At 48.5% G+C, this 27,987-nt stretch overlaps 1 protein-coding gene across 8 annotated transcripts; it reads left to right on the top strand.

Annotated features, from left to right (window-relative positions):
* Positions 1-149: 149 nt before the first annotated feature.
* On the top strand, positions 150-27,746 carry SETDB1 (SET domain bifurcated histone lysine methyltransferase 1). Of its 8 annotated transcripts, none has more exons than XM_030541913.1 (22): positions 150-263; positions 2,440-2,656; positions 3,400-3,572; positions 4,736-4,773; positions 5,039-5,138; positions 5,673-5,843; positions 7,538-7,739; positions 9,489-9,562; positions 10,039-10,229; positions 11,509-11,671; positions 12,471-12,609; positions 15,157-15,315; positions 16,304-16,912; positions 17,720-17,836; positions 19,303-19,472; positions 20,760-21,391; positions 22,671-22,699; positions 23,096-23,228; positions 24,478-24,643; positions 25,322-25,533; positions 26,412-26,500; positions 27,436-27,746. In XM_030541913.1, the coding sequence occupies exons 2-22, from the start codon at positions 2,445-2,447 to the stop codon at positions 27,551-27,553; spliced, it is 3,897 nt and encodes a 1,298-aa protein (XP_030397773.1). In that variant the 5' UTR covers positions 150-263; positions 2,440-2,444; the 3' UTR covers positions 27,554-27,746. The 8 variants fall into 8 exon arrangements, with proteins under 8 accessions (XP_030397773.1, XP_030397778.1, XP_030397771.1 ...); XM_030541911.1 differs by lacking the exon at positions 150-263 and adding an exon at positions 815-1,270; XM_030541912.1 differs by lacking the exon at positions 150-263 and adding an exon at positions 815-1,270 and having other exon boundaries at positions 3,400-3,560.
* The last annotated feature ends 241 nt before the right edge of the window (positions 27,747-27,987 follow it).

Below are 27,987 nucleotides of genomic sequence, written 5' to 3' on the forward strand. Positions count from 1 at the left end.
CCCCTCGCAACCTTAACCTGTCCCTTTAAGAGAAGCCCGCGCATGCGCACCGGCCCAAACAGACTGACGGGCCGCAAGCCATTAAGAGCCCCCCAAGCGGGCGCTGTTACCGCATGCGCAGTGTCCACCTGTGTGCTCTCGCGCCGCTCTCAATCGGAGCTCACTGGAGCTTCGCGGCTACCGTCCCCGGAAGTGTCGTAAGCTCCCATCCGGTCCGTACCGGAGGCGGCTCCTCGGAGACTGTCCCTCCCCCCCGGGGAGAGGTGAGGGCTGCAGGCCCGGGGGCGGGAAGGGGGATTTGGGGGGAGGGGTGTTTATTTGGAGGCGGGGGCTGGGGAGCCCGGGGGGACGTGGGGGAGGGGTCGGAGGGGACGTGGGGGAGGGTTCTGGGGGGCGGTGGGGGAGAGGTCGGGGGGACGTAGGGGAGGGTTCTGGGGGGCGATGGGGGACGTGGGGTCGGGGGGAGGTAGGGGAGGGGTCGGGGGGCGATGGGGTCGGGGGGGTGATGGGGTCGGGGGGACGTGAGGGAGGGGTCGGGGGGGCGATGGGGGAGGGGACGTGAGGGAGGGGTCGGGGGGGCGATGGGGGAGGGGTCAGGGGGACGTAGGGAAGGGTTCTGGGGGGCGATGTGAGAGGTCTGGGAGGCGATGGGGAGGGGTCGGGGGACATAGGGGAGGGTTCTGGGGGGCGATGGAGAAGGGTTCTGGGGGGCGATGTGAGAGGTCTGGGAGGCGACGGGGAGGGGTCGGGGGACAGGGGAGGGTTCTGGGGGCGATGGGGGAGGTCTGGGGGGAGGAGGGACATAGGGGAGGGTTCTGGGGGGCAATAGGAGAGGTCTGGGGAGGGGTCTGGTGATCCAGGGGTGCACTAGGGAGGGACATATGGTCTCTGGAGGCAGGGGGTTGGGGAGCCCGCAGGGGGGAGATGAGCTGGAGAAGGGGCATGGGAGGCTCTGGGGAGCCAGGGGCTGATGGGGGAGGCAGCAACCAAGGAGTAGGACGGGGGCTGGAGTGGGGGACATAAGGGTGGAGCTGATTGAGTGGTAAAAGCATAAGAGGTGGGTCGGGATGGGGGGATGAAAGATGCAAGATGGCTTAAGAGATTCAGTGGAAAGAGAGCCAGGGAGCCAGGAGATGATGGAGGTAGAGCCAGGAGTCCTGGAGAGAAGATGACTTTGGGGAGCCAAGGGGCCTGGAGATAGGGGTTGAGGTGAGAGCTGGGGAGCCAGAAGATGATTGCAGGAAGGCAGCTGGAGCCATGGGACCAGAGGGTAAGCAGGGGAGTCAGGAAAGTACACCTCTACCTCGATATAACGCTGTCCTTGGGAGCCAAAAAATCTTACTGCGTTATAGGTGAAACCACATTATATCGAACTTGCTTTGATCACCGGAGTGTGCAGCCCTGCCTCCCTGGAGCGCTGCTATACCGCGTTACATCCAAATTCATGTTATATCAGGTTAGAGGTGTAATGAGAGGGTATCTGGAGCCAGGAAGTGGCAAAGGAAATGGAATGGCATGGGGGAAAGCCAGGAGTTGTGGGAAGGAGGGATGGCTGTGTGGCTGGAGGAGCTGCAGCCAGCGGGTGTTGGGTGAGGAAACGGGGGGCAGGGATCTAGATGTTGTGATCCATGTTCTCTACATGGATGGATGCGTGGGGAGCAGGTTTGGGTTATTTTCATGTACGTAGGCTTGGGGTACTGGATGCCAACAGAGGGGTTATGTTATCTTTTTCTCTCTGGTTAGGCAAGTAGAACTTGTGTTAGCATGGGAGTGAGCCCAGCAGTGTCTCAGATGGGGGTTGTTAGGGATGGTGAAGTGTAAACTTTGAAAATTCAGAAGGCTTGGAGAATTTGTCCAAACTGAAATTCCATCTGTTTAGGGCCCCTCAACCCCCTAATTCATTTACAACCACTTCCAGCAACCCAAAATATAGATACTTTGGTTTAAAGGTTCTGTATAAACAAAACAAAATTACCTGGAAAAACGAGCTTTGTGTTCCTGCTTCCCCCTCTGTTGCTGGTGTATTGGAAGCAGCATTCTGAATAGTCCTATTCAGTGTAGCTTCTTGTTTCAAGAAAAAAGCGTGATATTTGAAATTATGTTGAACATTTTATTGATTCCATCTAAATGTTCAGTCAACTCAAGTTAAGCACCACTTCATGTACACCTGTTAGGGATAGAACAATTGACAATTACCTGTTCTGTTCATTCCCTCTGGGGCACCTGGCATTGGCCACTGTTGGAAGACAGGATACTGGGCTAGATGGACCTTTGGTTTGACCCAGAATAACTGTTTTTATATTCATATGCTTATGAGGCCTTGTGCTGCAGTCAGGAGAGTATAGTGGTAAAATACATGTGCTACGGCTTACGGAGTGTGTGAGGAAAACCTTGAAACCTTGCATGTTGTCTCATATTTCTTTATTGCTTTGGTTTTAGCAAAAATGGATTCTCCAGAAGTAACAGAGTTGCAGCAAGAAGTGATGGAGGAGTTGGGGATCTCTATGGAAGAGCTCCAGCAATTCATTGATGAGGAGCTGGAGAAGTTTGAGTGTGTGAAGCAGCGGAAACAGCAGCTGGAAGAGCTGGAAAAGAGCGTGGAACAGAAAGAAGCAGAAGTTGCGTATGTCGACCAGCTCTTTGATGATGCTTCAAGGTGGGCACAGTTGCAGTGGCAGCTTTGTTTTGAACAGTGAGCTAGTGGAGATAGCAAGGAGCATGCTGGAACAAGGAATTGGGTCTCGGAGCTTGTCTACACTACCCGCCAGATCGGCGTGCAGTGATTGATCCAGCAGGGGTTGATTTATCGCGTCTAGTCTAGTACAGATGCGATAAATCAACCACTGATGACTCTCCTGTCGACACTGGTACTCCACCAGAACCAGGAGCGCAAGCGAGTCAGTGGGAGAGCGTCTGTTGTCGACTTACCACAGTGAAGCTACCGTGGTCAGTAAATCTAAGTACGTCAACTTCAGTAATGCTATTCGCATAGCTGAAGTGATGTATCTTAGATCAACCCCACACAGTAGTGTAGACAAGCCCTCAGGTTCTATTTCCATCTCTACCACTGATTTTCAGTGTGATGTATGGGCAAGTTTTCAGTAGTGTTCACTAACTTTGTGTGGTTATTTACCTGTTTGTGTGTATGTCGTGCAAAGCCACATTCTGTCGTGGCTTTGAGTCCTTCAGGTTAAAGTTTGTCCAACCCCTAATTATGGTTTGTTTACTGAGGTGAAGTCACAGTTCTGCTTAGTGCTAGAGATGGGAGCAACTGCTGAGTAACCCCTTAATGTAGCAGGTGCTCCTGTGCAAAACCTCCTCCTCCTGGGAGGAGTGGGGTACAGCTGTACTCATCTTGGAGCTTTCTCTGTGCCCCTCTTTTCCCCCAATATGCTGCAGAGCCATTGGTAAATGCGAGATACTGGTAAAAGATCTCTACTCCAAGCTGGGCCTTCAGTATCGTGAGAGCAGCTCTGAAGATGAGGACTCAGCTTCCAAGCCCACGGAAGTGATCGAAATCCCAGATGAGGATGACGACGATGTTATGAGTATTGATTCGGGTTGGAAGCACAGTTCAGTGTTCCATGTGACATTGAGAAGTGGGTTGGTGAAGGGTGGGGGAGATGAAAATGTATCCCTGGAAAGAATACAAAGGGGAATGGGGAGTTGGTGAACGAGCGTCCTCAAGAATGGGCCACTCTTCCTCAGGCTGTGGAGGACCAGATGGAGACTCCCATGGAGTCTGTGGGAAGTGTAATAAAGAGTGGTACTTGCAAAGTCTGTGCATTTGTTCCCTGAATTGAAAGGAGTTAAATTGGGAAGCTGTCAAATGACACTCCTCTCCCCATTCTCCTGCTGTCTCAGGAGTCGTGCAGATAAGCTGCATCCAGCACTCAACAGCCAGAAGGGCTAGTTAACCCATCCCAAAACACAGCTTTTTGGTGGGGAAGAAGGAGGGTGAAACGGGAGGGGATCCTGGGGAATCCTCTCACCTCAAAAAATGAGGCAAAATTTGGGTCATGGGCTGAGATCCTGAGCACTCACAGCTCCCACTGAAATCACTGGGTGTTGTACGTGCTCAAAATGTGGCCCTTAGTTATCCTGAGATTCTGTTTACAAGGGCTTCCTGTTTGAAGAGGGATGGCTTAATGGTATAAAGCCTCAAGTTTGAAATAGCAGGACTTCTTGGAACTACACGTTTTAATCCTAGAAGGATTGGCATGTCCCTCCAGTCATTCTTAGGTATATAAAATGAGTTCCATTAAGATTACTGTGCGTGTATTTCTTGGGAGAGTCCTTATAAGTAAAGACTCTAGATGACCTGCATAGATTTTAAACATTCCATAGCTCTTAAGAATTAAGGCCTGTCCAGATATTCCACCCCTAAACTTTCCCTTGCCTGTTGACCCCAACACCTGTGTGCCAATTATCCCTCTGTATTGGTGCCTTTCACCTCAGAGGTGGCTGCATTTCATGAGAACTGTGAAACCTGTCGTAAGTGGCCCACTCCAACGACCAATGTAAATCTTTGGGTTAACAGAGTGGATCTTCTAATAAATGTGTAAAAGAATGATACTCTAAATTGTATTTCTCCTTGGGAATGGATGTTTTCCTCTCCCCCCTTCCATTTGCTTTGGCGTCTTGGCAGGAGGAGGTTGTGGTCTGATTTAAACTCCTTTCCAGCATCAGTTCCAAGCTTCAAGTGCTTTTTCTGTTTCCTTTCATTTAAATATAGGTGATACAAGTAACCGAATCTCAAAGGATCAGACGCTGGTGAGTTGGAAAAGACTTGTGTTGTGATGCACTCTTGTATTACAAGTAGCGGTCAGGGTGCTGGTGTGCTAGGCGCTGTGCAAACATTAAAAAAGGTACTCCTTGCTCTGGAGAACTGCCAATCTTAAATTTTGTTGAGCTTCTTCATGCTTCCTTGACAAACTTGTAGGACAAACAAATCATGTTGAAGTTGCAACTCCTCAAAAAAACCTAATTTTATATTGAAAAGTGTCTTCATTTCTACCTCCTTCTTCCCTCCCTGTAGCTTCGAGAAGCCATGGCTGCGATGAGGAAGTCTGCTCAAGATGTTCAGAAATTTATGGAAGCTGTTAACAAAAAAACAAACGCCCAGGACCTGCACAAAGGTGTGTTTGTATGTGGGGGAGTGAGAGAGCAGTTCCATTACTGGCTTAGCCATGTGCCCAGGCTTTTTATCTCAAGCAGAGACAGGTCACTGCTGTTCTGAGATAGAAAGTGATTGGGAGGATTGCAGTATTCCATCGCTAGGATGTTACAGAAAGACCATTGTCTCTTCTCCGCTGCTTGTCTGCTTGAAGGAACTGTCGGGTGGTTTGTGTCCCAAGTTTAGGTTTTGTCTCTTGACAATCTTTTCCAAACCCTCATAGTAATAGCGACACTTTCGTAACATTGTGTTTTTGTTAAAGGGCTTAGTTTGCACCTAGCCCTCAGGGTTAGCCACCCAAACATCGCTGAGCTGGAGCGTGAGAACCTGAAAGTGAAACTAACTAGCTTAGGCTGAGTGAAATAGCATCAGGGATGGAAAGCTAGTGAGGTTTCTGGCTTGTCCAGCTCTAAGCTGAAGTGGTTTTTAGTTACATAGGTAAGAAGTTTGCTTTGAAAAATGATTTCTGATTTATCTTTTGTTCTCTCTGGGGCAGATGGGTTGTCCTCTCCACCGAGCTCTGTTGGCGTGTCCCAACAGGTGAGCTCTGCACTTGCTGGGGGTGACCTCAGCAATGACGGTGACCTGGTGGTTGGTATGCGTATCCTAGGCAAGAAGAGGACCAAGACATGGCACAAAGGAATTTTGATTGCAATCCAGGCAGTAGGTGAGTGAGGCCCACATTCTTGGCTGTAAACTAGCCAGCCGTGTCTCGAGGTGAATGCAACATGCTAAGGGTCATTGTGAATTTAGTGACCAACATGTGCCAGATTTGCAGTTTTCTGTGCGCAGAACAAGTACGGCAAGGGGAGTAGCAGTGCAGTTTACTGCCCTGTGGCCTTGTCAGCTAGATTTGGATTAAAACATTATTTGACTTGCAGTGGCAACTACACTCCCATCTGGCCTGGCTTTGAACTTGCTACCTACAAGTTAGATGCTATTTTAAGGTTTTATGCTGCTGCATGTCACCATATCTGAGCTCTCCATATTCTTAAGGCCATCCTGTCTTTCCTTCAGATTAAGAGTTTCAGTGCATAGTCCTTTGCTCTCCTCATCAGCTATGGATCAGAGCTGCCTGTTTCGGGTGAAAATGAGTCTAAAGATCGGTGCCAGTCAACTGGTTATTGTTTTCTTGTTGCTAATACCTGAAGTTGAGGAGGGTGCCCGAACCTTCCATTTTAGCATAGCTTAGCTCAGGGTTGGTCAGACTCTGGAATCTTGTCTCTCTCAAGAACTTGTGTCCTTGAGACGGCAAAACGATGCTGTTAGGAACATAGGAATTATTGTACCAGACCAGAATAGTCATCCATCTATTCACGGGCCTTCAGTACTGTGAGAGCAGCTCTGAAGATGTGGACTCAGCTTCCAAGCCCAGGGAAGTGATCGAAATCCCAGATGAGGATGACGACAATGTTGTGAGTATTGATTCGGGTTGGAAGCACAGTTCAGTGTTCCATGTGACATGGAGAAGTGGGTTGGTGAAGGGGAATGGGAAGTTGGTGAAGGGGCATCCTCAAGAATGGGCCACTCTTCCTCAGGCTGTGGAGGACCAGATGGAGACTCCCATGGAGTCTGTGGGAAGTGTAATAAAGAGTGGTTCAGAGGAAGGTGTAAGAAACCTTGCAGGAGGCAAATGTGGGATAATCCGTCCCCAGGAAAAGTTTCTTCCTGACCCCCATTGGAGGTTGTTCTATATTCTGAAGTAGAAGGGTTTATATTTTCCCCAAACGTCTGTTTAGTTTTTACTACTGGAACTGTTCTTGCAGTTGCGTTAACAGTAGTAATGGAATGACATTGTGTGCTCGGATATTTGCAAAAGCACTTGGAGGTAACATGGGCTCTTTGTTTAAAACAGAGGAGTTTTGTCAAGATATCCTGCATTCTAGTCCTAGTTTTATCACGGAGTGGATGGTGGGGCAAATCGTATCTCCTCACAGTTGTTGGCTTCCCCCCATGTAAAAGGGCATAATGCTTGTGTGTCTCACTGGGTGCCAAGGTTGAATGTCCAGGTGCTTTCACATCACTGGATGAAAAGATGCTGGATAAGTGCAAAATATTCTAACTGGGAATGATAAATGACATAGTCTTGCTAGTAATCTTCTGAATTAAACTCCTCTTATGTGTTTCTATCTTGAGTCATAGATTTGAGTGGATATTTTTGCCAAAAGATATGTTCTAGTTCAAAGGGTAATTAGTACCGGGAAGTCCTAGGATTGTGTTTTATGCAGGAAGTCAGCCTGGATGATTGCAATGGTCGCTTCTGGCTTTATAATCTAATCTGAGGTTCTTTTTGGTAGTGGGATCTCAGTGTAAAGTGACGTGGTTCTCAATGACCATAGCCCTCTTTAAAATGCCTTTCAGGTGCTGGTAAGAAGTTCAAAGTGAAATTCGACAACAAAGGGAAGAGTTTGCTTTCTGGCAATCACATTGCGTATGACTATCATCCCTCTGCTGAGAAGCTCTATGTCGGAAGCCGGGTCGTGGCCAAATACAAGGATGGGAATCAAGTCTGGCTCTACGCTGGTATTGTGGCCGAAACACCGAACATGAAGAATAAACTGAGGTATAAAAAACCTCCTCCTCCGTAGTGGTGGTCCCAGTCTCAGGGGCAGGTATATGTAGAATAGTAAGACTATAGGGGAAGTTGAGACTGGGTCTCAGATTCTAAACCTTGTTAATCTGGGTGAACCAGTTCTTTAGTGAAGTGGGTTGGATCTTTGATGCTTAATAGCCTGAGAAGCGTTCCCATTCCACTAATCATACAGTCAGAATTCCTATTCTGTGTGCAACTTTCTTCTGAGATAGTCAAATCACGCCTGCTAATGCCATAACTCTCTGCTACAGGGTCAGGGAGTTAGAGTATGTCTACATTGCAATAACAACAACAAAAAAGTGTGTTCTTAACTCAGGTTAGCTAACCCAGGTTAACTAGCAGTGAAGGCTTTGCAGTTCAGCTTTTAACTCAGGTTAGTTGCCAGAGTCTAACCCCATGCTCCCTGTAAACCTTAATTTGATCTGTTAAGATGAGTTGCTGTGTCTTCAATGTTGTTTTTTAACCCAGGTTAGCTAACTCAAGTTAAGAACACACTTTTTTCCAGTGTAGACATGTACCCTTGGTCTCCGCACAGCCCAAAGCAACTGTTGTCCTAAAACACTATGAGGAGAAATATAGGCCACAGAAGTATTAATGACCAGCAGCATTACCAGTATCCCTTCCCTTGAGAAGCCCTTAAGGAAAAGAGATTGTAGGGCCTAAAACAGGATACACAAATCTACATCTAACTAGGCAGGGTTCTTTCTTTCAAATATGGTTTAGGCTGAATCGTCCTTAGAGAAGATTAATAATCAAACATGACTCTGTCATAAATTCCTGATGGTGCAAAGCTGTGTGCAACAAATAGTTAACTATCTAAAATTAACTGCGTTCAGAGGCTATATTGCAAATACAACTTATTTTATAGGTGATCAGTGATCTCTTTGTAATATAACTTCAACTAGATGCTGTTGTCCTAAAACTGTTGTGTAGTGTTACTGTACACCATTAAATAGCTACCACGTTCCACTCTATAAATCCATAGCCCCTGTCCCCAGGAAAACGTGATTCCAGGGATTTGTTCCTGTTTGTTCTCTTCCCCTCCCCCCCAAGAGAAACTGTTTCTAACTGCCCCTCTGCTTATCTGAACTGCCTAGAAAATAAACTCCTCGCTCCTGGGTGTATGCTCCGGTTAGGGATGGGATGCCACTCGAAGGCCAACCATCTGTTGTGGAGCACACGCTCTGATGTCAGTGTTCCAAGGGTGCAGAGGTGCTGCTAGGGGGTGCTTTTTGCCTCTGGGGAGTAAGCCCTGTCCGTGGGAACGGCTCTGACTGCGGCTTCTTCTGCTCTTGGCCCTTGTTTGGGGTAGAGAGCTTTGTACTGCCGAATGGGAGGGTGGATCCTCTCTCTGCCATGCTCACATCCAAGGCTGGGAAGAAATCCTGGCTGGGATCCCTGCCCTGCTGTTGCTCCTCACTGCTGGGGAATCTTTGGGGCCTCTCTGAAGGAAACGCTGCTTCTCCTTTCCTCACCCCCCCTGGAAGTGGGTGGAAGTATCGGCTAACTTTGATTGCAAGCTCTCTTGGGCAGATGCCATCTCTTTGTTCTGTGTCTGTACAGTGCCTAGCCATGACTTGGGCTCTGAGGCACTATGGTAATACTAACAGGCTGTGGTGAGGTGTCTTCAGCTGCATTCATGAGCACTACTCTCATCATGAAAGGCAGCTTCATAGCTGTATTAAATACATGGCCCCTTTGCCACTCTTTTAATTCCAGGTTCCTGATCTTCTTCGATGATGGCTATGCGTCTTACGTCACTCAGTCGGAACTATACCCGATCTGCAGGCCATGTGAGTTCTCTGTTTGCACGCTCCTGTGCTTTGCTAGGGCTCTAGCTGGGTTCTGTCCTAGCATTGGAATTAAACGCATTGCCTGGAAAGATTTGCTGTGCACGAGAAGCTGCAGAGCGTAACAATCAAACTATTACTAGGGCTGTCAAGCGATTAAAAAAATTTATCTTGCTTCATCACACTGTTAAACAATAATAGAATACCATTTATTTAAATATTTTTGGATGTTTTCTACCTTTTCAAATATATTGATTTCAGTTACAACACAGAATACAAAATGTACAGGGCTCACTTTATATTTTTTTTTATTACAAGTATTTGCATTACAGTAATTGCTCTATTATGATCGCTCATTGTCTTTTAGACTGTCTTTGTTGTCTTGTCTGTTTAACGTAAAATCCATCTGGAATATCACCAGAGAGGCTGCAGAGAAGATCTTTGAAAAAGCTGTCTCTCCTTTTTTTCTTTCCTAATAGTAAAGAAGACCTGGGAAGACATAGAAGACGTTTCCTGTCGTGATTTCATAGAGGAGTACATCAGTGCCTACCCAAACCGTCCCATGGTATTGCTGAAGAGTGGCCAACTGATTAAAACAGAATGGGAAGGGACCTGGTGGAAGTCCAGAGTGGAGGAAGTGGATGGCAGTCTGGTCAAAATCCTCTTCCTGGTATGACAGCATCCCCTACCCCTGGAACAGGGGAAGCTTGGGTTTATTTTGTTGAGATATTTCCAACCTGGAGCTGAGGACTTCCCTTCTCCAGTAGGTCAGGCCGGACAAAATGAGCTTCCTTGCCATAGAAAGTGAATTAAAAGCTGTATTGGTTACTGACCACAGTTAGAAATGGGATGCAGGATTAAATGGGCCTCAGCTCTGATCCAGGCTGGCAGTTCCTCCATTCTGCCTGGAACATGGTCCGATAGCTCTAGGTTGACTTGGAGATGCCACCTGAGAGACTTTTGTTAAAATAAGAGCGGGTCAAATTTTCCAAAGCACCTAAGTTATGTTTTCAAAAATGACTTTGGCTCTTAGGTCACGTAGATGCTCCCAAAAATATCTCATTTTTAGGCTCAGTATAGCAGAGATGTGTGTGTTCAAATTGAAATAGATAACACGGGTTTTGTTTCTTATTTAATGGTCTATGGGAAGTTTTTTTTGTTTTGGCTGCTTTCTGACTGTAAACTCCTCCCAGCCGGGGCTTGAATCCAAACATGAGCACTGTGCTAGTGTGAGAAAACTGATGTGAAACTGACCAGAAGCTTAAGTAATAGTCTTGCTGTCCTAGTACAGAAAGTAAACACTACTGTTCCCCACCCCTCCCTCTCCTTAACTCCCATCTCTGATGTCCTGTCTCTTTCCATGCTTATCTAGGCCTTGTGTGGCCTTCATGGTATGTGAAATCCTGATGATAAACACTAACCAATTTATCCTTCAACCACCTTTTAAGGCAACAAAGTATTATTCTTGGAACTGAGACGCAGGGAAATGACTTGCTCAGCATCCCCCAAGGAGCTGGTGGCAGAGCCGGAAACAGAATCTAGGTCTCCTGAGTACCAATCCAGTGCCTTACCTGCAAGGCCATCATTTAAATGAAAATGCCTACTCCTCCCCTTCAGAATGCAATCCTTACTCCCCCTGCTTACTGTATCTTTTGCCAACTTTGCCATCTTCTACCTTTCCTTTGCACGAGTCTCCCTCCCTTGCTTGCTGTAAAAAGTTCACCCTCTCTGTTCTGTATTGTACATGCAGTGCCTCTAGGGCACAAGCTCCTCTGCACGCTTTTGACACACTTGTCCTGTTGTGTGATTCAGAGCACACTTAGTGCTCTATGATTTTTAAATTCTGAGTTTTAATACACTGTGGAAATTGTGTAACATTAATGCACTTTTGTATGTATACTTCAAGTCGTGTCATCACCCTAAACACACATACTTGTCTTGAATCTCAGACAGATGCTGTTACAATATTCTCTCTGCCGCAGGATGACAAACGCTGTGAATGGATTTACCGCGGTTCCACGCGTCTGGAGCCTATGTTCAGCATGAAAACCTCCACGGCCTCCACTCTGGAAAAGAAACAAGGAGGGCAGATGAGGACTCGTCCCAATGTTGGTATGTCACTCCCCCAAGTGTCTGTCTCAGGGCATGAACCTAAACTGCTTTCTCAGGCAGGACTGCTATGGAAGCATTGACCAAATCAGAGCTACAAGATTGGCCCATCATTCACTAGTTTAAAGCCTTGGCAAGGAAATCAGTTGCATTAAGAGTCTAGTCTGTTGGAGATAATTGGCAACACCGGTGTCTTGCAGCACTAGAAAATGGGATTGTTGCTGTCTTAACTTTGCTAATGGGGACTTAACCTTTCTTGAGTCTACACATCTCCCACTAGCTGCAACGTTGCTGTTTGCTAGATGTTCAGTGCTGTGGTTGTCCGTCTGAAGTCTTTCCAAAGAATAGATTTGATTCTTGAACAATCTGTTGTTCAGAATTCAATTAGATATTTTTCTGTGAGCGGTAACTGGAATCTACCAATATCATGTAGTTCGGGGTAGGCAACCTATGGCACACGTGCCGAAGGTGGCACATGAGCTGATTTTCAGTGGTACTGACGCTGCCTGGGTCCTGGCCACTGGTCCAGGGGCTCTGCATTTTAATTTAATTTTAAATGAAGCTTCTTAAAATATTTTTAAAACCTTATTTACTTTACATCCGACAATAGTTTAGTTATACATTATAGACTTATAGAAAGAGACCGTCTAAAAACATTAAAATGTATTACTGGCACGTGAAACCTTAAATTAGAGTGAATAAATGAAGACTCGGCACCCTGCTTCTGAAAGGTTGCCGACCCCTGATGATGATAGTTAATTCACAAATCTTTGGCTGAAGTAGAGATTCTCTCTTCCACCAGGTGCTGTGAGGAGCAAAGGGCCCGTAGTACAGTACACACAAGATTTAACAGGAACCAGCACCCAGTTTAAACCTATAGAACAAATCCAAGCAATGTCTGTAGCTGCACCGTCTGTTTCCCCACAGCCAGCTGAGATGGAGTAAGTATCTTATTAATTCTCTGCTTTCCCTCTCTGCTGCACCAAATAGCTCCAGCTCTTAGTTGTTCCTGGCTCCGTCCCTTCTTGTGGGAAGGAGACTTCTGGTGTGGGTTTCTTCCATCACTTGACTTATTTCTTGGTTGCACAATTGTTTTAATTCCAGTGTGGGGAGGCTGATAGATGAGTATCTTGGGGCGGGGAGGCTGACACCACAGTACCCATTGAGCAAACCTTCTTGACCTTATTCAATCCTAATGCTTCACACTTGATGTATTTCCAAGTTACAAAGTTTGTTGCTTCTCTGAATTACTCCCTCATGTCACGATCCAGGCATTGGCCCCCTGCTGCTTTGCATTCCTCAACTTGGACTGACGGGCTCATGGACCTCACTGACTTGCAAGGCACTGAGAATTCAGAATCATTGGTTGGTCTTGATGGTCATGGACCAGACCTGATCAGGCCAATCGCCAACAAAATCCAACACGCACCTTTCGCTGCAAGAGGCACGAGTTGGACGCTGTCAGAGGCACATCCTAGTGCCGGAGGAGGACTTGACAAAGGAGAGAAGCAGCATTGCAATGGAGATTGTGGGTTGGAGAATGCAAGATTTCCTGAACATGTGTGTTGGGACTTCAAGATAAACTTCCTCGGAGAAAAAGATATTGTCCCTGTTCACTTTTGTCACCACTGTGGATTTCCCATCAGAATTTATGGACGCATGATACCCTGCCTACATGTTTTCTGCTGTGACTGTGCCACTTTGCATGGGGAAAAGGGAGATAAGAAGTGCCCAAGTTGTAGTGAACCAGTGCAGCAAGTTGAGCGTTATACACGAGATTCTTTCCAGACGTAGCAGCATGCAAGTAACACAGTCTGTGCCACTGCCTGCAGCCCCCAATGCCAGTGTAATACAAATCCTTCTGCCCTGAACATAGGGGCCAACTAGAGAATCCACACCACTCTAACCCTAACGCTTTCCCAAGGCTTGTGAATCCAAGCTGTAGTTTCATTCTTCCTCTTTTCACAGCCAAGGCGAGAGTCCTACTCTCAAGTGGTGTCCTCTCCACCTTGAAAAACGCAGAGTTTGGCTTCTCATTCTCCGGTCCCAGGGCCACATCCTCAGAACGAGATTAGGACTTCTTTGCTGCCATTAAAGTAGCTCCAACTGAGGAGGCTGCAGGAATGATAAACAGCAGCACCACCCGTAGACTGATAGAAGTCTATTACGCTAAACTGCAGGATAAAGACTCCCTCTCGCTGTCCGATCTGCACTCTTCTGTTATAAAACAGTCATTGCAGTGGCTGCAAGACACTCTGGAATCTTAAATCTTTTTTTATTTTTATTTATTTATTTTTAAAGATCCTGTCTTCAAAGCACATAGTTGCAGATAAGTGGCTCGGACTACAGCTGTTGTTCTAAGCCCCTTTGCCTTTCGTGTGGCAAACTGCTGCAAAGACGATAGCTTCTAGTATAAATTAAACATAGACTCCGTACTTCAAGTATCACTGCTGCTCAAAGGGACGTGGTTGGGTTAAAAATCCTACTCATAAAGAGTTTTAAGATTATGATTAAGATTATTAAAACTGAAAAAAAAAAAAGGCATCTTTTGCTGTGGTGTCTTGTGTACTCCTAGTTCACTGACGTTGCCTGGTCTTATTTTGATTTCTAGTTTTTCACTTTCAGGTTCTTGTGCAATGCCACAGTGTTGGGATTGCAAGTAACAGTCTCTTCTTCAAGCCGTTTTCCCCTGGATTTATGTGTTCACAAACATTTCTCTTGGTCCTGGATTTTAGAACTTGTTTTATATAAATGTAGCCCCTCTGCCCCTCTGTTCCCCCCCGCCCCCGTCTTTGATATACAATGGTTGGTTTCATGTGTGGTGTGTTCCATCAGTCGGTGTGTAATTTGGATTGGAAACTACCATCATCTCTACAAAGAATGAGACTTAATTGCGCTCTTCTGAGCGCCCGGCATCTTCTGGTACAGATGTTCTACTTCACTCAGCAGTTGGGCTTCCCTTTTGTAATTGAGTCACACAGCTCAGTCTAGGGAGGAGACCTATATTCCCCTCATTCTTGCTGCTAGCTAAGATGGTAAAGAGAGCATTACAACTAGGCCACTTTTTAATTTCTCACTGATGCTGAAAAGTGCCACCAATACAGATCCCAAGGGTTCTGCTTTGTTTCTGCCAGCCCAGGGATCTTTAGCTGTCCAGGTTTCTCCGAAGTTAGTGTAATATTCTCAAGCACCCACCCCACTCCCCAGAAATCCCCTGTATGCCAACAGCATTTCTAAAATGTAGTTTTTATATTCAGCCTGGGATTCCTATAGTGTACATATCCTATTGGGTTGAATGGATTATATCATCACACAGAAAATCTTTGCTTGAGTTTGTTTCTGGCAGGCAGCAGGGGGCTGAGCTGTGCCGTGGAGTGAGCAGGATCACGAATTTTCATAGTGTTTTAGGTGCTGAGTTCTGTTTTAACCCCTGCCACTCGTGAGCATCTGGCCTTGAAATCGTGCATCATTCTTCTTCCTTTGTATAGAAGCCCCGAAAGTCAGCTGGCTCAGTCCAGAAAGCAAGTGGCTAAGAAAAGCACGTCCTTCCGTCCTGGCTCTGTGGGGTCTGGGCACTCTTCGCCTGCTTCTCCTGTCCTAAGTGAAACTCCTCCTATGGGAAAAGCTGCAGTGAACCAGCAGTATCGGTAAGCGAGCTCTAGTCTGGTTTGCCTTTAACATGCATGCTGCAGAATCCCTAGGCTTGTGCATATTTTACACAGGACTGCTATTTCGTGCAGCACCTAATGCAGGGGTGGCCAACCCGAGCCTGAAGAGGAGCCAGAATTTACCAATGTACATTGCCAAAGAGCCACAGTAATACGTCAGCTCCCCCACACCCGCCCCCGGCTCCCAGCACCTCCTTCCCACTGATCAGCACCTCCTGCTCCCTCCCAATCACTTGTTTCATGGCGTGCAGGAGGCTCTGGAGGGGGAGGAGCAAGGGCACAGCAGGCTCAGGGGAGGAGGTAGGAAGGCGGGGAATAGGGGCAGGGCCTGAGACCGAGCAGTGAGCGCCCCTCCCGGGCACATTGGAAAGTTGGCACCTGTAGCTCCGGCCCCGGAGTCTGTTTCTATACAAGAAACCGCGTACACCGGCCCCCCACTAGAAGGCGGGAATCGGTATCCATGCATGGGACTGCGTTAACGCAGGGACTGCGTTACCATGACTACCAATGTAAATATTTACATTTGGGAGCCATGGCAGTGACCACGTTCTAAAAGAATCCGCACTACATAGGCGCACGTTGTAGCGAGGGTCTGCTGCATTAACTTCCGGAGAGCCGCATGTGGCTCCATTGGCCACCCCTAGCCCAGTATGTTAGGCTCCTGATCCATGCCCATGGCTCTTAAGTGCTGTGGTAATCCTAATAATGAAAAGCCCTGATCGCTCTTCACGGTGGTGCAGGTGGACTAGGCAGCTCCCAGTACAGAGTTGAAAATCTTGTCCATCCTCAGCCACCATAGGGTCATTCCCATATTCCCTGCGGCTTTTTGCTCAGTGGTGCTTCCCTTGTGAACCTGTCTGACGGTGTCTCCGAGGAGGGCTTCGTGTGCCAAATCAAGCTGTTGGTGTTGCTTTTCTCCGGGGGAAGGATCCTTAGTGTATCTTATTTGCTGTCCCTCTCTCCCTAGTGGAAGCTATTCCAGTGGCCAGCCAGGCAGCAGCTCAGTGCAGCCATTCCACGGCATGATGGACCGGGTGCCCAATGAGCCCTCATACCGGGCCCCGATGGAGAAGCTTTTTTACCTGCCTCACGTCTGCAGCTACGCCTGCCTGTCACGGGTCCGCCCCATCCGGAGTGACCAGTACCGCAGCAAGAACCCCCTCCTCATCCCGCTTCTCTACGATTTCCGGCGCATGACTGCCCGCCGCCGCGTCAACCGCAAGATGGGCTTCCACGTCATCTACAAGACGCCGTGCGGGCTGTGCCTGCGCACCATGCAGGAGATCGAACGCTACATCTTTGAGACGGACTGCGACTTCCTCTTCCTGGAGATGTTCTGCCTAGACCCCTACGTGCTGGTGGACCGCAAGTTCCAGCCCTACAAGCCCTTCTACTACATTGCAGACATCACCAAAGGCAAGGAGGACGTGCCGCTGTCCTGTGTCAACGAGATAGACACCACCCCTCCTCCGCAGGTGGCGTATAGCAAGGAGCGCATCCCAGGGAAAGGAGTCTACATCAACACCAGCTGGGAGTTCCTCGTGGGCTGTGACTGTAAAGATGGCTGCAGAGACAAGTAGGTGACTCTGTATGCAATTCCTCACATCTCTGGGCCACACACTGAGAAGAGGCTCTGCAAATAGGTCTTGCTGCGTGGCCTGAATGTTACCAGCTCCAGCCTTGGTTACATGTAGTATGTGGGTGGTGGTAAGGAGGCAAATCTCAAAGGCTCCCTATGGAGAACACTGATCCCAATTCTAGGGTACTTGGCTTGAGCCTCCAGCGGACAGCAGCAGCAGAGGGGATGCTTTATATATAAGAGAAGTGTGGCAGTAGCACTGCTGTCGGAAGGTTGAGGCTTAAGTTACTGTTTCTCAGCCGATTCCTGAGTACTCTAAAATCCACCTCTTTTTTCCGATTCTCAGAAATGGTTTCCCCTTGTGCAAGGGCAGGTTAGGGTTGGAGGCCGCTTGAGTGTGGGGTTCCCACGATCCAGCCCACAATAGCATTTAGTTTGTTCTCTTTTCTTTTGCGTGTACCAAAGTCTCAGATTATGGCTCTGATCTCACTGCCTCAGGATTGCTCCTGGCTAGCATCCTGCATCCACTGCTCCTTGGGGAAGCAGCGTTAAATGTTTGGGGTAAACGGTGGCTCTGCAGTGTGGCTCAAGTCATCTGTGCATGTGCAGCGGGACAGGAGCTCTGTTGCAAGCCAATGTTGGATGGTAACCTGCCATCAGAGTAAGTAGGGGCGGGGGCTGTGGCACCGTTTACCGAGAGTCCCAAATGTTCAGCCCCCCTCATGTGTATGTGACTTGAAAGTTGTGACTTCTCTCGCAAAACTGGTGTAAAATCAATCTTTGGGGCGGGATTTGTGACTTCAGATCGAAATGTGCCTGCCACCAGCTGACAGTCCAAGCGACAGGCTGCACCCCCGGTGGGCAGATCAACCCCAATTCTGGCTACCAGCACAAGAGGCTGGAGGAGTGCCTCCCCACAGGGTGAGTAGAGTGGCACTGTGCTTTCGTTACACTGGATTTCTGAGACCAGTACGGTCGCTCGAGGTAGGTGCACCCATCGGAACTCCTGGGTTCTGTTCCTGGCTCTTCTGCTAACTCCTGGCATTTGACGAGACATGTCTGGGTCTTATCACTGTAGTCATCAAGTACCTCACAATTTTAATGTAGTTATTCTCAACCAAAAAAACCCCAAACCCACAAGTAGGGCATGACATCATTCCTATTTTACAGATGGGGAAACCGAGGCATGGGCTTACATGATTTTCACCTAGTCTCACAAGAAATCTGTGATGAAACAGGGAATTGAAGCTGGGTCTCCCAAGTCCCAGACTAGTGTCATAACCAGTGCACCATCCTGCCCCCAAGAAACTTCCCTATAGTGCAACTCTTCCTGTCATGTGTTGTTGCAAAACAAACTTTGCCGTAAAGCACTTTCAGCACCTCTGATTAGACTGTACAAGCCCAAGGTATTGCTACAGCTCCATGGCAAATTGGTCCTAGACACGGCATGAGGGAGAGGTTCAGCATCTGTGGCAGGATATTCTGTAACCTGCTCAGATTCATTGCAGAGCTGAATGTGGTGAATGCAATCAATGCATTAGCTGTCAGTCACATTTCTAAATGCTCTAAGGGAAGGCACTCGGGTACCATGGTGATGGGCACAGTAGAACAGTTGCTAAATTGTAGAGGACCGACAAGTCAACGGCAGTTGAGGTTTATTTTTTATAGTAATGCTGTCCCTGAATTCTCAACCTACTGCTGATTTATTTATTGGTATTAGTAACACAAATGCTTTGGAGAAAGCTGGGGGCTTCTGCACCAAAGTAATTTATGCATTATTTCATTCTACAGCGGTTCAGCCTTATTCTGCGGGGTGTCTCAAATCCCCCAGTACAGCACTAGAAATCACTCACATCTTATGGCAAGCGATTTACTTTCAGAGACAGGGTTACCTCTGGACTTCTGTCCACCTCTGCCTCTAATAGGGATAGGTCCAGTGCTCTTCAGCTGTGAATGGGGGAGGGATAGCTCAGTGGTTTGAACATTGGCCTGCTAAACCCAGGGTTGTGAATTCAATCCTTGAGGGGGCCATTTAGGGGTCTGGGGCAAAAATCTGTCTGAGGATTGGTCCTGCTTTGAGCAGGGGGTTGGACTAGATACCTCCTGAGGTCCCTTCCAACCCTGATATTCTAAAACTGTCCTCAGCGGGCTTTAAATCGGTTTCTGTAACAAGTGTGACCAATGCTATGTGCCCTCTACAGCTGAAAGCTGGGATTTCCCCACTTGTCAAAATACGACATCTACAAAACCCAGGCAGTGCTAAAGTAACATGGCAAGATTCAAAAGCAAACGGAGTGGCCTGGCCTCAACTCTGTTTGGTGGTGTTTTAAGAGCTTAGGCTGGGCTTTGAAACTTGCAGCGATAACCATCTGCTTTCCCTTTCCCAGAGTCTATGAATGTAACAAGAGATGCAAATGCAACACGAACATGTGCACCAATCGCTTGGTACAACATGGACTCCAAGTCAGACTCCAGCTATTCAAGACTCAGAACAAAGGCTGGGGAATCCGCTGCCTTGATGATATTGCCAAGGGCTCTTTTGTCTGCATTTATGCAGGTACAGCTGCCATGGCACAGTGGTACTGAATATCCACCTGCAAGTCCTTTGGTTAAAATGAGGCATGACTAACACCGATCTCTCTCTTATGAAATGTCTGCTCCTACTGGACAGCGCTGCTATCGCCAACAGTCCCAGAAATCAAATACTAAACTACCCTTTCTTAAACCAAACAAACATTTATGTAAAATGACACTGGCATTAGGTTTTCTTTTTACAAAACTTCAGACTCTTAACAGAATTGTCACAAACCTCCTCGCGTGCATGTTCAGCTCATTTAAGGACGCGCTGCAATTTAAGCCCTGCTTTTCCCCGTAAACGAGGAACTGCAGAAACCACGGTGACTGCGGTGCCAGTACTGGGAAGTGAAGCATTTGCCAAGAGCGAAGGCTTCCCCTGCGGCGTTCATTCAGCAGCATTACACACACGTAGCTCCCTGCTTCCTGTTTGTTTAAACAATCTAGCACTGGGTGGCCAATAATTGAGTGTTGATGTTGTTTCCATGCTAGTTTCTTATACAAACTTGTGTTCTTGGCCCACATGAGTCCAGATATCGTGGCCAGTATAGAGACTGGACACTCTGGCTAATCAGTCCTCTCTTCCGAGAGTCCCTGGCTGGGTAGGGCTGTCATGCAGTCATTAAAGTGCAACAAAACAAAAAGTGCCTAAAACAGGGTTCTCCTTGCTGGCACGACAGCTTGTTTCAGTGATCTGCCGGAGAAGCTCTGCACTAGGGCTGGTTGGAAATGATGCCTCAGAGCCTGCACGCTCTATGGGCTGGACTTCCTGGCTGTACTGTATTTCCCATGACACACCATGGGCTCTCCTCTTGCTTGCACTTGTATTGTGGGAGATCTTGTCCCTCTGGGGCCCCGGCAGATAGAGGAGAATGGGGACGTGAAGGTCTGGAACTTCAGCTCCCATGGTGCCATTTCAGATGAAAAGTTTTCTTTCCGTTTTCTGGTATTGGGCTTTTTAACAAAGTTGAATTTTTCCATGGAATTTTCCCCACTTAAATTGTTGAGTCAAAACCCAATTATCCAATGAAAAATAGCTTCAGTGGAAAACTCTCCACCGGCCTTAGTCAGCTGCTGTTATACTTCTTGCTCTCTGATTTGGGGGTCAACCAGGCTCCGCTTAGGCCCACCAAGCTGTTTTAACCCCCCTTGATTAGCCACAGGCATAGCATGCTTTGTTTTCAGAGAACAGCTTGGGTGTAGGCCCAGGCCTGCTTACTTTTGAAGGGGTAACACACCCACAAAAGTTCATGCCGCACTCGTTTTCCAGGGAAAATCCTGACAGACGACTTTGCCGACAAAGAAGGGCTGGAGATGGGGGACGAGTATTTTGCCAACCTGGATCACATTGAGAGTGTGGAGAACTTCAAGGAGGGCTACGAAAGTGATGCCAAGTGCTCCTCTGACAGCAGCGGCGTGGACCTGAAGGACGAAGAGGAAGAGAACACCGGCACCGAGGAGCAGGAAGAGTCCAACGAGGACAGCTCTGATGACAACTTCTGCAAGGACGAGGATTTCAGCACCAGCTCGGTGTGGCGTAGCTATGCCACTCGCCGGCAGACCCGGGGCCAGAAGGAGAACGGCCTGTCTGAGACAGCCTCCAAGGACTCCGGCCTCACCAGGCAGATCAGCCACGACGAGGTCGCCGTGGCCACCGCCTGTAAACTGCCTGTGTCCGAGGAGACCTCCAAAAACAAAGTGGCCTCCTGGCTGAGCTCCAACAGCATGTCGGACAGCTTCCAGGACAACGATAGCGCCTCCTCGTTCAAGATGAATGAGGCCAGCGAGGTCAAGGCAGGCAAAGTAGAAGTCCTGGGTGACAGGGAGAAGCCCTCCACCTCTGGGCTTGGAGGCAAGGAGGCTTTTGGCTTGGATGCTGACTTGAAGATGCAGAAGAAGGAGGTAAGCGAGAGGCAGTTGTGATGATTCTCTAAGTACGTGGCATTCCCCATCACTGGGGTGATGGAGCATCATCACCCGTCTTTATAGATGAGGTGCAGAGAAGGGGAATGTCTGGACCAGCTGTGCCACTAGAGCAGTCCTGGATCCCAAGGCTGAGTTCAGCTAGGCTACTGTGCCATTTTGTACAGCTGACCTTGCCTTGGTACATGTGAGGTAGGGAAGCATCCCCATTGCATGCATGGGAAAACAGAGGTGCAGAGAAGGCAAGTGAGTTGCCCAGGGTCAAACAGGGAGGCTGTGACTGAGCCAGAAATAGAGCCCAAGACTTCAGTCCCAGGTCCGTGCCCCCTCAGCTAAATCAGTGGTTCTCAACCAGGGGTCCGAGGGCCCTGAGCAGTTTCGGGGGACCGCCAAGCAGGGCCAGCATTAGACTCGCCAGGGCAGAAAGCCGAAACCCTGCTGCGTAGGGTTGAAGCCCAGGCCCTGAGCCCCCCCACCTGGGACTGAAGTTGAAGCCTGAGCCATGTAGCTTCATGGGGGCCCCTGTGGCATGGAGCCCCAGGCAATTGCCCTGCTTGCTACCCCCTAACGCCAGCCCTGGCTTTTATATGCAGAAAACCAGTTATTGTAGGTGGGCGTGGAGTTTTTATAGCATGTTGCGAGGGCCTCAGGAAAAGGTTGAGAATCCCTGTGCTAGACCGTCCTTCCTCCAGCACACACATTCAACTCGTTCAAGGGATTTGCACCATTGAGTGGAGACGTGTCCAACGACCCAAGTACTAATTTACATAATACCTAATAAGGTAATTACTTAGCTAAGCGGCCATGAATAGGAATGTAGCTGTCTAAAGGGTAGAAGCAGTGAGTGATTGGAGTGATCCAAGGGCTAGTAATTGAAGGAATGGGATGGCAGTAAGAAAGGGAAAAATTAGGAGAAGATTGAACAGTGAGATCCATTGGACTGGGGAATAGTCTCCTGTGGGAAGTTTAAGTATTTTACAATATGACACTTCATCCCTGGAGGACAGATTTAAACCTGGGCTGAGCAGGGTGAGTGGATTTTATGGAAATGAAATTGAAAACTAAGCCCTTGCGGAAAGTCCCAGATGAAGGTATAGCCAGTGGAAACCAGTCCCCAGGGCATCTCTGTTCATAGCACCTGGGTCTTGCGGCTAGTGGTTACGGTACTTTACGTCTCAGACGCTAGATATCTATTCATGGAAAGCGAAATGCAGCCTGCAGGAGAGGTGTTAACTGTCTTACGTTTTTCACTTTGCAGGAATCTGAAGAGCCAAACAAGCTTTCGATGTAAGTGCTGAAATATTGGAATTTGAGTGAAAGGTTGCAGCTCACCAGTGTGCTCTAGCTGCCTTTACTGCCACAAGCACTGTTGTGTGTAGATGCCTCCCAGGTAGTTAGGCTGGCCTCCGTGTGCAGCCAGTGAGGGAGGGCCATGGTAGCCAACGGAAGGGGCTGGGAAAGCTGCTGCGTTACTACCGACGCTGGTGAAGCCCGTGCATGTTAGGCCATGGAACTGGACTGGCTAGATTAACAAATTACAGTCAGGTGTGACCGTCTCTTACCTGCTCCAGTTCTGTGTTAGAAGCTCTCCTGGGATCAGTGCGTTGCTGAGGATCCCTAGGCAGGGTGGGGAGCTGGCTACGACACCGTGTGGGTGACTTGTTTTGTTCTTGCTCCCTCCAGGGCATCCGAGACAGGCAAGCTGTATGGCTATAATCCGAGCCCCATGAAACTCGAGGGGATCCGGAGGCCACCAAGCAAGACCATCATGCATCAGAGCAAAAGGCACTTGGCTCCTCCCCAGCAAGCAGCTGACGTAAGAATCATGCTTTAGGGCCTGATCTTTGAAGACTGGCCTTTGCCTTGCGGGTTTTTCGGTTTGCACTGCAGGCTGGCGTGAGGCCCTCTTTAAACTCAAGTCTTTTACACGCTCCAGCCTGATTAAGAGCCACCCTCGGTCCAGTGGATTATGATTGCTAGTTCCTTGGAATTATGGCCTTCCAGGGTTAGCTTTGAATTGCAGGAACCTGTATTTGGGTTTTGAAGACTCTGGCTCGCTATGGGAAAGCAGCTGTAGTGACTTGGTCTAAATTGGGTGAGAGACTCTGCTGTGGGGACTCTTGCGTGCGTGGCTTTCAGATGATTGCCAGAATTAGTGTTGAGAAGGAATTGTCCCCAGGGCACGTTGACAGGGATTGTACGTTTCCTTATGCCTTCCCCTAGGACACTGAGCCTCTGTTGGGGTCAGATAGACCTATCCCATGTAGTTGATCTCTTGCAGTTCCAGCGAACGTGGATGGATCTTGGCTCTTCTTGACTTATTTCTTTTTGTAAGAGAGTGTTCACTCCAGGTTGGGCAGACGATCATGTGTGTTCTGTGATCCTTAGCTCTTCGTGTGTGTCATAGTTCATACAACATTGGGCACTGAATTTGGGGTCGTCTTTAATCAAAACACTTTCTGCATCATTGACCCCTAATTGCAGAACATAAAAAAGGCAGCTGTTGTAAAAGTTGATTAAAGCAAAGTTCTGACCATTAGTGGTCATTAAAGAACTTTTTTCACGCAGTAAGGCACGGGGTGTTATCTCCCAGTGTTCTGGTCAAATCCCACCTTGGAGTTACTAATCAGCCTCTCAGATTTCCCCCTGCAGTTTCAGCCTGACAATTATTCTTTTCCCATTTAATAAACTGTGGACTGTAGTGCTGTTTTGCGCTGTTAGCTGCACATCTGGGTGGCTAAAATCCTTCCTGTCCAAATAGTCTTCAAGCCAAAAGGTGCTATAGACATTTTTCTGAAGTCTCTAGGCCTGTTCATCAGGGTTCCTGGGTTCGGTTCCTGCCTTTTCCATGTGTGTATTTAAAATGACTTCCCCAGGGTATCGGAAGTTTTAATGAATGAAAGGGCTTTTGATGGTTGCTGAAAGGCACAGTCTTTACCCTCCGCTCCTTGGAGGAAGAAAAGTTCATCCTCAGAGGCTTTAGCAGCATTCTGGAGAAGGTAGAAAGATGGTTTGGGCCTGCATTGCAGCCCCTCTGAGCCGCTGGTATATGTGCATGTTTACAGGATGTGCTAACGCTGTCAAGTAGCACGGACAGCGAGGGGGAGAATGGCCAGCCGGCAGCAGGACAAGCACAGGGCAACACGAATGATAGTGATGACATCCAGACGATTTCCTCTGGCTCAGAGGAGGAGGACATCGACGATAAAAAGAATTCCTCTTCCGGTCTAGGTAGGTGCAGCCAGTGGCATTTTGCTAAGGAATAATGGGATTGAACAGGCAGCTCTGTAGAGAGGGCAGATGCAGGAGGAGAAACTGTGTTCAGAAGCCACAGGAGGTGTTGATAACGTGATGGTAAGTGTGTCTCTAGTGCCCTGGGCAGAATAACCGTATCTACATATAACATTGGTCCCAGTGCAGCTGACTACAGACTAAATTCTGATCGAGGCCTCAAGTTTCTCAAAGTGACTGGTGCCCAACTTGAGAGACTTGAAAGGGACCTGACTTCAGATGGGTGCTCTGCCTTTCCTGAAAATCAGACCCCTCTTAAGATACCTCACAATGGGCACCCAAAATTATTCCTCAGTCTGGAAAACTTTAGGCCTGAGATTCTGAAGAAAGAGCAATTTGTTTTCCTGTGGCTTTCTGGGCATGGACTGGCATTGAGTGGGGAGCCCAGGACTCCTGGGTCCCAGCTTCAGAGGGGATTCAAGATTTTGTCCCAGCTCTAGAAGCTGAATCCTGAATGGTCTAAGTCTTGGCTGAAACAGGACAGTTTTTGTTAGCAGGCAGGGCTGGTTGAGTTGAGCTGATTTCAGTTCCCCGGCTACCCACGGTAACGTCACTGTCGTAGACCCCTTTAAGGAAGCGAGAGGACACCGCATGTTGATTCTCTCTCTGTTTTGGCAGGCCCCGTTAAAAGGCAAGTGGCAGTGAAGTCCACACGGGGTTTTGCCCTCAAATCGACTCATGGGATTGCCATAAAGTCAACCAACATGGCATCAGCTGAGAAGGGGGAGAACATGCCAGTGCGCAAAAACACCCGCCAGTTTTATGACGGCGAAGAGTCCTGCTATATCATTGATGCCAAACTCGAAGGGAACCTCGGCCGTTACCTCAATGTGAGTTTCCTGTTCTTACGCGCTCTCCCAGGCAGTGCTGCAAAGGGTGCTGTGCGTGTCCCCTCTAGGAGCATCAACCGTGCTGTCTGGTTCTCGGCTTCTGTTTGATTTCAGCAAACGTTGCATAGGAGTTTCACTTCTTAGGTCTCCTTGTGAGTCCGAATCTGGCCTCAAATGCAACTTCCCCCTTTGCTGAACTGCGACCCTGAGCCCTGTCCTGGGGGTTTACTCGCCCTGGAGACCAGTGACTGCCAGTTCTGGGGGCTGTTCAGTCGGCACCTGCTAGGAACTGGCCTGAGTTCGGTGTCACTTCAGATATCTGTTACTGAACTGTCCCAGTGCAGGGGGCTGGACTTGACTTCTCCAGGTCCCGCCCAGCCCTGTATTTCTGTGATTTCAAGGTGGACGTTAACCTGAGGCTCATCTGCTTTAGGTTTGTACGGGATCCTGTTGTTTGTCGCTCTGTGCTCAGCTCCAGCCCAGCTTAGCAAGGAAGTGAAACCTGTCAAAGAAGCTGCTCCACAACGGAGCATATTCGCTCTTGATACTGGGTGGGGGGTGGAAATGCAAGATTTGACGGTGGAGGCTAAGTGTGAAATACACGCAGTACAAACACTGCGGGCTCTCTATATATTACAAGCCAGAACGTGATGCAAAAGCCATCCCTTTGAGTAAATATCACTTTGTTAAATCTTGGGACTTATTCCATGTAGTGTGTGTGGAAAGACAATAGTAACCCCTATTTCAATGGGCTTAAATCTGATTCAGTGGCTTACTTAGCGAGCTACCTGTTTAAGACCACTGCATCCCACAGTCTGCTTGTTCCCTGCCTGCCGCAAGTGCCTGGTCACAAATTGGCTTCTCTTGTCCCTTTACAGCATAGCTGCAGCCCCAACCTGTTTGTGCAGAATGTCTTTGTGGACACGCATGATCTCCGTTTCCCCTGGGTTGCCTTCTTCGCTAGCAAGTAAGTGATCTGATACTGCCCAGTCTGAGAAGTTTTGTTGGCTATAGGGCAACTGCTGGAGACAGGGCTTCTGGGTTCTTTTCCTAGCTCAGACCCTGGCTTATTATGAGCTTGGGCAAATGATTTATGGAGAGACTTTCAAAGATACAAGGTGCAGTTTAGGCACCCAGCTGCCTTTGAAAGTCTGTGAGAGCAGAGCCCCACCTCCCATTTGTGCCCTTGGAGTCTCCCCCCAGGGCCTGCTGCACCAGCTCTTGCCAAAGTAACTGGGAGCTGCACGTTCTCAGTTCTTGGACAGGGGAAAGTGCGGCCAGTTAATGGTTGGCGAAATTGCACCTTTCACAGGTTGTGAAGCTTAATCTCTGAAGTACGTCTGTGGTCTCCCTTACAGCCCATGCGCACCTCAGCTCTTTAAGGAGGTAGAACAGCGCTTTTATGTTCCTTGTACAGATGAGGACTGAGGCCCAAAATGTCTGTCCGTGTGGCAGAACAAGGAATTGCACCAGGTCTCCTGGGTTGCAGGCTGGGGTCTAACCGCTAGACCGTCCTGCCTCAGCATCCTATAAGGAAATGCACTGGACCAGCCTTCACTTTCTCTGGCTTTCCAGAGTCTTCCCCAAAAGAGCAAATGCAGCACCACTCTGGCAGTAGCAGGGAAAGTCTTGGTTCCTAGCCTCTGGCTACGCCGCCCTCTCCCCACCCACCTCTTTTGTCACATAGGCTGCTTCCGTGCAAAGCTTGTGAACTGCTTATCTTCCGTCGAGGCTGGTGGCGCTGCCAAGGCACAGATCTCGCGGATGAGCAAGAATAGGCTTTGCCCTGTGTCTGCTGGCAGAGATACACATATTTCCTTGGGAGCTGCCCTAATCTCCCGGCCGCAAGGCCAGCAACTGCTTCTGCTAGCTCATAACACACATGCCTCCCTTTCTTCTCAGGAGGATCCGAGCCGGGACTGAACTGACCTGGGATTATAACTACGAGGTAGGCAGCGTGGAGGGCAAGGAGCTCCTGTGCTGCTGTGGTGCTATCGAATGCCGAGGCAGGCTGCTCTGACCACGCTGGTGCCTGCCTCGTGAAGGACATGGGCTGCTGGCCCTGGATTCCCCAGGGCTCCAGTTATTCTGAGCCAGAAAAAGGTTGATTCTCAACCCTAGGCATTGTCCCTCCCCTCCCTGCACAGCCCTTTGTGAGGGTGACATACTGTATTTCATCTTGAGCTGTTTCTAATTACACCGATTATTTGTACTTTTAGCTGTAACAAAGCTGGTTACATAACTCGGTGCTGCCCCGTTCACTTGAAAGTATGCCCACAGGTGCACAGACCACAGCACTATCAGGTGAACCTGGGGTAGCTTGGCTGTGTGTGTAAGGCTGAGATGGACAGTAATGTTCCCAGCGAGTGACTGACTCACTGCTCAGGCATTCAGCTAGCTGCAGGACGTAGTACCTGTCAGTGACAACTCAATTCAAGCATGAAACACGAGGCA

This window comes from Gopherus evgoodei, chromosome 24, assembly GCF_007399415.2.
Source record: "Gopherus evgoodei ecotype Sinaloan lineage chromosome 24, rGopEvg1_v1.p, whole genome shotgun sequence".
Classification (NCBI taxonomy): domain Eukaryota; kingdom Metazoa; phylum Chordata; order Testudines; family Testudinidae; genus Gopherus; species Gopherus evgoodei.